The sequence below is a fragment of the Columba livia genome, chromosome 2 (assembly GCF_036013475.1).
Source record: "Columba livia isolate bColLiv1 breed racing homer chromosome 2, bColLiv1.pat.W.v2, whole genome shotgun sequence".
Lineage (NCBI taxonomy): Eukaryota > Metazoa > Chordata > Aves > Columbiformes > Columbidae > Columba > Columba livia.
The window spans coordinates 28,390,981-28,402,119 of NC_088603.1; the positions used below are offsets into that span (position 1 = coordinate 28,390,981).

At 37.2% G+C, this 11,139-nt stretch overlaps 1 protein-coding gene across 2 annotated transcripts in view; it reads left to right on the top strand.

Moving 5' to 3' along the window:
- Nucleotides 1-9,829, top strand: part of NXPH1 (neurexophilin 1) — a 139,414-nt gene extending 129,585 nt beyond the window's left edge. For both annotated transcript variants that reach the window (XM_065051164.1, XM_065051163.1), the window contains exon 3: nucleotides 7,874-9,829. In XM_065051164.1, the coding sequence (XP_064907236.1) occupies nucleotides 7,874-8,635 (762 nt within the window). In that variant the 3' untranslated portion in view covers nucleotides 8,636-9,829. The remainder of the gene's footprint in view (nucleotides 1-7,873) is intronic.
- The last annotated feature ends 1,310 nt before the right edge of the window (nucleotides 9,830-11,139 follow it).

The following is an 11,139-nucleotide window of genomic DNA, read 5'->3' on the forward strand; positions in this document are numbered from 1 at the left end:
ACATTGGACATGAACATGACTAAACTATATCAGAAAGTGTTTAGATAGAGCAATTATTGTCCTGCTTCCAGCTGGCAGCCTTTCTGTTCTCTCCATGGTGTTCTTTCTGGGGCAAATGATGCACCATAGGTCAGATTTTTCTTGCTTGCCCTTAGGCAGCTATATGAAGAGCATTTATTCAGTCCTTGAAGGTTCATCAATAGCTAATGGAGACAGAGGTAGTTCTTTCTATTTCTCTCTCTTGATTATGGAATAAGCCTAGATTAATAGTTTGTATCTAAGTTCTGAATTCCAGGTGAATGACGTGATCAGTGACATGATTCCAAGACTAGATCATGGACTGGGCCGGCACAGAACATGTTCTGACTCTTTCCTAACATGTGGTGGCAGGCTGTCACTTTCTTTCATCAGTCTGTTACCATTCACAGGACCTGTGGCAGTGTCACAGCTTAGCCCACACTCAACATGAATGCAAGGGAGAGGAAATAAGACTCTGAAGCAAAATTTGACATGGTAATTCTTAAGTATTCTCATTGGAAATCAACCATTGAAGGTGTTCTATCACTTTTGCATTTCCTGAAAATTGAGACTTGCTAGTTTTCAGACTTCTGTATAAAAGGCAATTTATATGGCGTAGAAGAACACTTAAGTTGTAACTTGTGCTAGTTATTTTTCCTTTGCAGAACAGCTCACTGCAATATCATAGTATTTAATGTTCAACAACTGTTGAGAATTATAATGTGTCTAAACAAAATAGTGTGTCTGATGTTTTATTAGTGCCCTCATCTTTCTGTGGTTACAAATTTTCTAATTAGTCTTTGATTCCTAATCAGATATCAAACAGATATCAATTGATATAAGCGTTCTAAATTCAATGATGTTAAATTTCACTGAATTTATATCAGCTATTATCAGCTGAATTTTTATCAGCTTCTGGTCTTGTATAACCCCTGTTTTGTCAATGATGAGAAAAGCTCAGGTAGCCACATTTTTTTTTTTTTGGTAGCAGGGACCATTTGGAACAAGCACAATAGTGTGTAGATTAAAACAAGAAAAATACAGCGTTTAAAGCTGAGCTGAGCACAGTAGATAGTGTTAAGCTGATTTTTATGGATCCTAACATAGATCTACATAGTAAAAAACCAAACCAAACCAAAACAACACCTTCTGTCTTGTTTCTGTGTGACAAAAAAAATCTATTTTTTATGTTTAAGTGAGTGATCCCAAGTGATTTCTTTACAAAATATTATTGAAAACTTCAGGTGCTTCTTTTCCTATTGTCAGTAATGGAAGAAGGTCCCCATATGGATTCTGTAGGGCTCTGTGCAAGAACCTCTGCTGTTGAATATACTTTTAAGTGACCTGGGAAAGGTGAATGAGAAAGTTTATTGATGACACAAAATATTTTGGAGTAGAAAAGAGCCAGCAGTGAGGAATGTCAGAAAGATCTTATCAGAATTAGTAAATAGGCAGTAAATTAAGGAATGAAATTCTGTGGTAGCAAACGTAATTGAAACACATGGGAAAAAAAAATAAATCCCAGCTTTGTATATAAATAGAATTGAGATTTTAGGGTAATGAGAGTTCCATGTAAGTGTCAGTTCAATGCTCATTAGTGATCAAAACCAAATAAAATATCACTAATTAGTAGAGGAAAAAGAGGGAACAGGTAGGAGGTCATTTATCACCATACAAGACTATGGTTCTGGCTCATCTTGAACACTGTGTGCCATTCTAGACTCCTTGTCTTAAAGACAGAACTGGGAGTAGAACTGAGGAAGCTTCAGAGAAGGACAATAAGGAAATTCAAAGGTACAGGTATAGAATGTCTTCTGTGTAAGCAATTATTCTTGTGACCCAGGAGGCTGGTACTCAAGGCTGTTTATTACTCTGAATAGATATATCTGAGGCATGTACTGGTGTCCTTGAAGTAGGCTTCTTTACGTAGCTAGGATTCATCAAGTTTTCCACTCACTGATATTTGTAGGAAAAAAAAAATGTAAAATGTAGCAGCAAAGAAAAGTAAGGAGGAGCATGGGAAATTTGGATAGAGACTGAATTTTCCATCTGGAGAATGAAGGGTTCTCCAAAGAAGGCAGCAGAAGCCAGGTTCAAAACCAAGAATAAGAGAAGAGAGCTGTGGAACTCATTGCTGAAGGGTGTTATGGAGGTTAAAAGTTTACAAAGAGTCAGAGTAGACAACTGCACAGAACAGCAGTTTACTGAGATGGAAAACATATACAGAAAGAATATATAGCAGAGGAAACTAGAAATATTTGACAGCTGGAAAGAAATTAGAGGATTATCATGCATGCCATGTTCTTGCTCTTCTCCAGCCATCTCTTACAGCTGCTGTTGGTGACAGGACATTTTTCTAAATGAGTCTCTGGTTTGATCCCGTGTAGTGACTTTCATGTTCTCCTTTGATACACTAGAGCAGGATTTACTGTTCCACTTGTCAGATTCATCTGAGTTTGCATTTTTTTGATTGACCAACCCACATTCTTATTTGTTTCATGTCATATAGCAAAAAGGCTTATAAGTTAAGAGTAGGGAGGTTTGTTTCTGGGAAATATTAATGTATGTGGTTTTCCACGTCCTCCCTTTCTGAAGTACCAGTTTGTAACACATGCAACACCTTCACTGTGTTTTAGTCCCCCTTGTTATAATCTTCATTAACTTGCATTCTGTTTCTTTTTTTTATGGCCTAATTTCTGTAGAATATTGGCTTTGACTTGCCCGGATATTATTCACTGAATAAAATATTTCCATGCCACTTTTAAATTTGTACAGTGTGTAGACAGGTATAGGAAAAAAATGGATCAAAGTAGAAATGTAAACTGGTTCCTAATTTTCCTCCACCTAATGCACAAGTAGGATTAATATGGGCAAAGTGAATCCAGCCAAAATTTTCTGAGTGCTGCCCTGCTTTGGTAGAAGTCTAGCTTATAGATATGTTTATCAGTACTCTCCTACTTGTGCTTTATCTGAGATATCTGACTGAGGAAAGAAAGTTCTGATTTCTTTATACAGAGCACATGCAAACACAGCACTGCCAAGTTCTTACAGTTCTGTGCCAGCAAAAACGATCTGGGTTTTGATTACTTATTTACCTGAAGAGAGAGATTTTCTACCTTGAGCATTAGATTGTTTGTTTGCATTTTCATTTACCCTCAAGTAGTCATACATTCAGAGGAATAAATACATAATTTCTAAACCAATACTGTAATTATAGGTAATGAACTGTAATAGAGCTAGAATAAAAGCAAAAGAGTGAGAAATCAAGAGGCATTCTGTACCTCTTTCAATGACTATTTTTTTAATCTCAAATTGATGACTTAAATTAATGTTAATATACCTATGGTTGATTTTACACTGAGAAGAGGGCCTAAATCATCACTTGAGGCCTCCACGGCTTCCCAAGATCCATTTACAACTTTATTTTCTCTGCTCCAAATGTTCAAGTTTGACCTGTCAAAGCATTCAGGGCTTGGTATCTTGAAAGAAAACCCAAAAATTTCTGAGACAAATAAACTGTGTATCCTTTAGGAAGTCCTAAATGAACTACACATATTCATTAAAATATATTTAATGATGTTAAACATCATTATAAAAATTTCTTGACCCTCAAAAAGGAGGACACAGAATCTACGGAGTATTCTATTTTAATGGAGTAAAAATGAATTGAAGATCAATTCCTGTCCTTTTAATCATGCTTTGGGAAATTGTGCCCAGTAAAACCACTGTTTCTGCTCCTTCCTACAATCAGAAGAAATGGAATAACAATTCGTCATTATTCATTGGAAAAGTGTTTCCAGGTAGTCAGCTCCTTCTGTCTTTTTGATATCAGTAAACTTGACTATGTATTGGATATTCATACTTTCCATTAAAAGTACAAGACTGGAACCGAAGGTCATCTGTCATGCTTACTGAGTGCTTTTCACCTGACATTTGTAACCTTGGATAAACGTTTCTAAGTCTTTTTGATCCTTACTACTTTTCTGTATGGACACTGCTGACATCATGAGCATACAAAACCACTTCTAGCTATGGAGTCACGGAGGAAATCCACCTTCTCAGCCCTTTTGAGATGTTAATACACTGCACTGTAGAAGTGTTGTGGGTTAAGCCTGGTGGGCAGCTAAGCACCAGACCTCACTCACTCACTTTCTGCCTCCCCCAGTGGGACAGAAGGAGAGAAAAGGAAGAATAAAAGCAAGAAAACTTGGGGGTCAAGATTTAAAAGAAAAGTTTATTAAGTGAAGGATAAGTGGAAGTATAGAAAACAAAACAAAACAAAACAAGTGATGCAAAGGCAACATTCATAATCTCCAATGGGGAGAGTGATGTCCACCCGGTTCCTGAGCAAAAGATGGCTAACCCTCCCTAAACCTCCCTGTTTTCCTTTCAATTGCTAAGCATGATGTTACATGGTATGGAATAGTTCTTTGGTTTGTTCAGGTCATCTGCTCAGTTGTGTCCTCTCACAACCTGTTGCACACCCCCCAATCTATTCATTTGAGGAGCCAAAAGAAATACAGAGAAGACACTGAAGCTGTGCAAACACTATTCAGCAAGAGCTAGAACATAAATGTGTTACCAGTGTTTGGGTCAAAATATAAACCACAGCACTGTATGAACTGCTATGAAGAAAATAAACTCTGTCCTAGCCAGCCCTAATGCTAGTGCACCGAACTTTCACCTAGGAGTGGTTGTGGAAAAGAAGAAAACTCTTGTTATAGTGAACTTGCTGATAGAGTATGCAAGTTTCTGAATTACATGCAAATGTACTCAAGGAAGAGGACAAAAAAGTCAATGTAGAATTTGGACGGCTCAGTGTTTTAGCTCTCCATTAGCCATTTTAAATTGACAGTTTTTTCATGTACTGCTAAAATAGGTCTATGTTTCAGTAATCTAGTTTTCACACTACTAAGTGCAAAATCTCATGGATTTATTATACACTATCTTTCCTGTGTATTGCAGCCTTGTGGTTGGAAAGAAAAGAGATGGAAGAAAATTGTAGATTAGGTCACATGGAAATAACTGCTGCATTTGCAGAAATTCTATTACACAGCAATGCTCTATGCTATTGGGTATGTGAATCTCTGAGGATACATATAGCTGCTTTCTATAGCACATAGTATACCAACAGTATATGAAAAAGCAGTTGGCTGGAAAATGTTAGTGAAAAACAATGAATTCTAGAGCTTTTTTATTAACCCTTGTGGGCTGTTTTTTCTAGTGCTTGCCCAGACACTTGACTAGAGAGGGCAGGTTCAGGCCTTTAATCATGAATGCAGACAGTTACCCTCACTGAAAATCACAAATAGAGGTCTTGGGGCTAACTGCATGACTAGAAGTCTTTCAGGTATTACAAAATCAATGACAGTAACAATCAATTGTATTTGTTAGATCAGGTGAAGCAGTATAGCATGCATGTAATCTGAACCATCCATTTCCATGAAATATACTGTCTTTCGAGGAAACACATGTACTGGATCAGTCAGCAACTATTTCAGAAAATACCTACTTCCTTTTCTAGGTGTTCAGTTTTATACATCTGAAAAAAAGAGACCTTCTCCTTAAAAGGTTGTTATACCATTACATTTTGTTACATGGAACTTGTAGTGTAATCCTATGAAATGTAAATCATCAGAAGCAGAAAGGAAAACAAAGGAAAAACAAGCTATGAACAAAAAAAAATACAGTGGTAAGCAATCTATATCCTACCCATAGATTGCAGGTATAGTAGCTCTGCTAGCTAATTGCTTAGATTCATAGTGATTCGACAGATTCATGCTAGACAGGCACATTTTTCCTTTTGGTCACATTTATTTTCTTATTTTGCACTCCTTCTCTATATGTCACAGCAAAATTATATTCTCTTTCTCTCTCCATGTGACATCTTCATTGCTGCTTCATTAACCAGCACACCATCAGTGCATTTCATTACAGCTTCTCTCCTGGCTCACTGTGTCGATGCTAAGATGCAGCTACAAACTGGCTATCAAAATACTAGTCTGTGTTTTAATACTTCCTTCCATTTAAAAGAGGAGGAAGTAATCACTTTGGCAAAATCCTAAATAAACGCATACTGTATCTATTACCTTTACTGGTCCCCTAACCTGAAATGCATTATGGAGGTATAGTGTGGGATGTGACAGATTTATTTACCTATTTGTTTACTGTAAAAGGATGAGGGCATACCTCCTATGTGATCAGTGTATTAAGAAAATGTAGACTGATTTTATATATGTGCCTTCAGCTGACCTTGAAAAAGTAGTGAAGTTAATGAAAGCATGCTTCAGTTCCACGATTGTTAGGGAATGAAAAGGCCATGCTGTGATAGATATCCTCTGTAACATATATTATATGTCCAGTTGTACCAGTAGGGAGCGGACATGATTTAAATACTAGATGGTTTCCAATGGGTTCCAAGGGTTGGGAATACACTAAATTCATTTTTAAGTGAAGAGAAAGATGTAACTGCAAGTATGGTAAAAGCATGTAAATCAGTTCCAGAACACAGAGGAATGAAACAGACATAGTCAGAATCTATGATGTAGCCCTGAAAAGAGAAGTAAGAAACTTGACGTCCTCTTCAGAGCAGTTAAAATGTTAAAAAATGTGGAAGAGTGTCTGGTGCAAATTTTTAGGGGAAGTGGGACTAAGGGTGTTGTCAGTCCCTTCCCGCCTACCTGCTGCCCCCTGCCAATTCCAGCCCTCCCTGCTAAACTCTGTCAGACTCTCTAGCAGTGCTGCATGTGTGCAGCTGTGAGGATGCATCTGTTCTCTGTTTTTCACACAATTAAGGCAAAGTGAAAAAATATAAATTAGACAAATTGCTCTGACACTAAATTATGTGAAAAACGATGTCTTAGATGTATGATTTTGTAAGAACTTGGTGCAAGACTGTCTCTTTCAAAACAACGTGATTTTGCAGAATTTTTTAATACTACTTTTAAATTAGTGGCCCTATTCTTATTGTAAATACACAAATGGCTTCTTGTCTTGCACAGGTCACTTTTTGATTTGGGGAGGTAGGTGTGAAAAAAGAAGTGAAGTGAGGAAGGAGAAATGTATGTCATATTAGAGACACACAAGGCAAATCAGTGGCTAATCTGTAAGGAACTGTAAGCAAAGACTGTGACTCCTCTTGCATAAACTGAGGTACGGTACACAGTATGTACAGCTGTTGATGCAAAACTCATTAAGTTTTTCATTATTCTATTATTTATATTGTAGTTGTGACTGAAGGTCCCTGTAAAGAACACAGACTGATGTGTACTCATAAAAGGAGTGGGGGAATCATATTATTAGATATTATTAGATTTATAATGACATGGACTCTGAACATGATCAGACTGGCACCACCCTGACAGTGGACTCCAGAGGCAGCAAAAATAATCAAATGTGACTCTGAAGGTAGAAGACACAGTTGCTTTGCAGAGAGAACATTCAAGCAAGCGTATGTCACTCTGAGAGGAGAAATGGCCAGTGAAAGCCACATATAGACTGGAGGATGGCATGGCTGTGTACCTTAGTCTTTACAGTACTTTGTTATATACTCATCACTTACGGACATCATAAGAGAAGAAACTTTCAGGCTGAAGAATAAAGTGAATGGCTGGGATTAAATCTGAAGGCCACTGTAAAAGACTGGCAAAAGAGAATTAAGTAATAACTACTTGGAAAGAAGAGGAAAATTGATATTTCTCTTTTGCTTTACTGAGTACAGAGATACAATTTAATTTATAAAAAAAAATTCCTTATGATTTTGAAATCTGATCATTTTGGTTTCAGGTGGGAATGATGATACGTATTGCATATCTCAAGATATTCTTTCTTTCTTCTTCCCTTCTTTCTTTTTCAGGTTACCTGTGCAAATTTAACAAATGGAGGAAAAGCAGAACTTCTAAAATCAGGAAGCTCCAAATCCATATTAAAGCATATATGGACAGAAAGTAGTAAAGACTTGTCCATCAGCCGACTGCTGTCACAGACTTTTCGTGGAAAGGAAAATGAAACAGATTTGGACCTGCGGTATGATGCCCCAGAAACTTATTCTGAGCAAGATCTCTGGGACTGGCTGAGGAACTCCACAGACCTGCAAGAGCCTCGGCCCAGAGCAAAGAGGCGGCCCATCGTCAAGACTGGGAAATTTAAGAAAATGTTTGGCTGGGGCGATTTTCATTCCAACATCAAGACTGTGAAGCTAAATCTGTTAATAACAGGGAAAATCGTTGACCATGGCAATGGGACGTTTAGTGTTTACTTCAGGCATAACTCCACTGGTCAAGGGAATGTATCTGTAAGCCTAGTGCCCCCTACAAAAATAGTGGAATTTGACTTGGCACAACAGACGGTGATTGATGCCAAAGATTCCAAGTCCTTTAACTGTCGAATCGAGTACGAAAAAGTTGACAAGGCTACCAAGAACACACTCTGCAACTATGACCCTTCAAAAACCTGTTATCAGGAGCAGACCCAAAGCCATGTGTCATGGCTCTGCTCCAAGCCCTTTAAAGTAATCTGTATTTACATTTCCTTTTATAGTACAGATTATAAACTAGTACAGAAGGTGTGTCCTGATTACAACTACCACAGTGACACACCCTACTTCCCATCAGGGTGAGGACCAACCTGTGTCTGAGACTGAAGCCTGGGGAATAAAAGAGGTCGTATGACAGGGATGCAACCTCACGGAGCAAGGCCACATCTATTGCCTGGAATGTGTCTACCTGCTGCTGCTGATGTCAAATGGCTGCAAATATGTTAATGGAAAACAATCTAATGTAATTTTTGCCCAGTCAGCTCCATGTATCAATCTAGCTGTAAATCACTATGGATTTGAAATAAAACCATACACATACACAGAGACACACACTCTTTTCAGCTCACAGCTATCGAGATACCTGTTAAGAAAGCTTTCATTTTCTGATATCTAAGGTTTCAGGATAACCTGTTTTCAAGCAAAATGGATTAACTGTACAAAGAATGGTTTCTAACGCAGACTGTTATGGAAATCTCTTTGAAAGTCCTTTGAGTACACGCCAATCAATAATCCCCACTCTTGCATTCTGCTGCTTGGAGTAGCTGTACTGGTAAATATTACTGTAGGAGTAAATACTTGTTAAAGTGGGAAAAATGTGCATCTAGAGTTCAGTATTCCTTTTTATATGAACACAGCAAAGTATTGTGACTTTTTTCCAGCATACAGTAGGCACATTCGAGGTGGTTTTAGGTGGCTCTTCTTCCATGGAGTGAGCTCGTTACTAGTAAAGATGGGCAAACATTTTGAATTTACATGTGGGCAGACATTCTGGTGTCATATTTCTCTGACCCTTTAATCTCTGATTCTTTAAACCTGGTTGAGTTTAGGCCAGCTAAGCTACTTATAAACTTTCCTACTGATCTCTATGAAGTGAAATGCCTGGCAGAGAACATGTAAGTTGTAAGTGGCTGTCTTATCTTTATTACAAAATATTGTAACAAATTCAATATCCTAGTCTTCATTTGTATGAATGGTTTGTATTGTACATAATTTAACCAGTGTTATTTGAGCTGCTTATTAATATTAACTTGTAATTGTCTCTCTGCTTGTTATTGGTTAAAAACAATCAAGAAAAAGAGGAATCCATTCTATCAATGTAGCTGTAAACTCCATTTAAAGACAGAACTATGTACAAAGCATTTATTCAGCTGAAGTATTGTTGAAAGCTATACATATACAACATTACAGTCTGTCTGTATTTAGATATTTTATTTCCAGAGAAAAAAAATGAACTGTACATAGAAATAAAAAAAATCTTAAAGTTGAGTTTCAACATGTACTGTGTAGATAGTAGTTTAAATGGTTCTGGCAAGTGGGTAACTCTCCAAGTCTGACATGGTTTTCAATCTTGTCTTTTTGCAGATGTATATATACATACATATATTTATAAATCTGTGTGTGTGCATGTTTGTGTGTGTATATGTGTGTGTGTGTGCAAATAAATATAGACATATATGTAGAATATATAAAAAATTTATTGGGCCCTATTCCTAGCAAGAAGGTCTTATTACCGAATGTTCTTGCTAACATGAGTGGAAGCCCCTACTCAGACAAGAAATTACAGAAGCAGGGCTTTGTTAAAAATGATTCATTATAATTTAGAAGTGGGAAAACATGGAGCTGCTCTCTGTGTACACATGTACACAGGCTGGCCTTTGCCTTAATTCTAGCCTCGTCTGAGGCTCCTTATGGAATGAAGAGATCCCTTTTTATGGTACAAGGAAATTTTCTTCCTATAAAAATAAAGCTCATAGATTATATATATATATATATGTGTGTGTGTGTATATATATATATATATATATATATATATATATAGTGTGTGTGTGTGTGTGTGTATAGTGGCATACTTTACTCCTAGCATCTAGATAAACAGCAACTATAAAAAGTCTGTGCCCAAAAGAAGGCTGCCCAAAGAAGAACTCAGTATTTATCTCATATCTCTCAGAATTATCATTCGTGGCAATGCTTGCTTCTCCCTTCCACCCTAACTCCCAGATTCTGTGCTCTTGTGTCAAAGCTGTGAATGCTGATATGGGTTGGCTTCCAAATATGCCCAGCATCATGAACAGCTTCTCCAAAGTCCCCAGAAACTAATGTTTCAAGAAGAGCAGAACTTTGAAACCACTTCCAGTTGTGGACCTCTCTTGCTGAAATGTGCAGAACCTAAAAGAGAACGAAACAAAGCAAATTGATAACATTATTGGCAAGTAAATATTGTCCCATTGAAGTATAAGTAGGACAGGAGACTTCCTCATTATTATTACTTCGGCTTCTGTAAACAGATATGCTTGTGGGAATTTCTTCATTATATATGGTATTTTCCAGGACAAACTTGTGGCCCCGGACCCTGTGTAGATTTGGAGAAATGAATTGTACAAGCCATATAGTCCAGATTCTGATCTCATTCAGGAATATGCTGAGATACATTTTTTTTTTTTTCTTTGACAGGAATTGTGATTATACTGGTAGTGTTTCCTCATTTGTGCTCTATGGAAAGTGGCTGTTCTGAACGTAAAACATAAAGTAATTTGTGCTGTGACCAACAGTAAAATCTTATCTCTCTTAAAGTCAATGGGAATTTT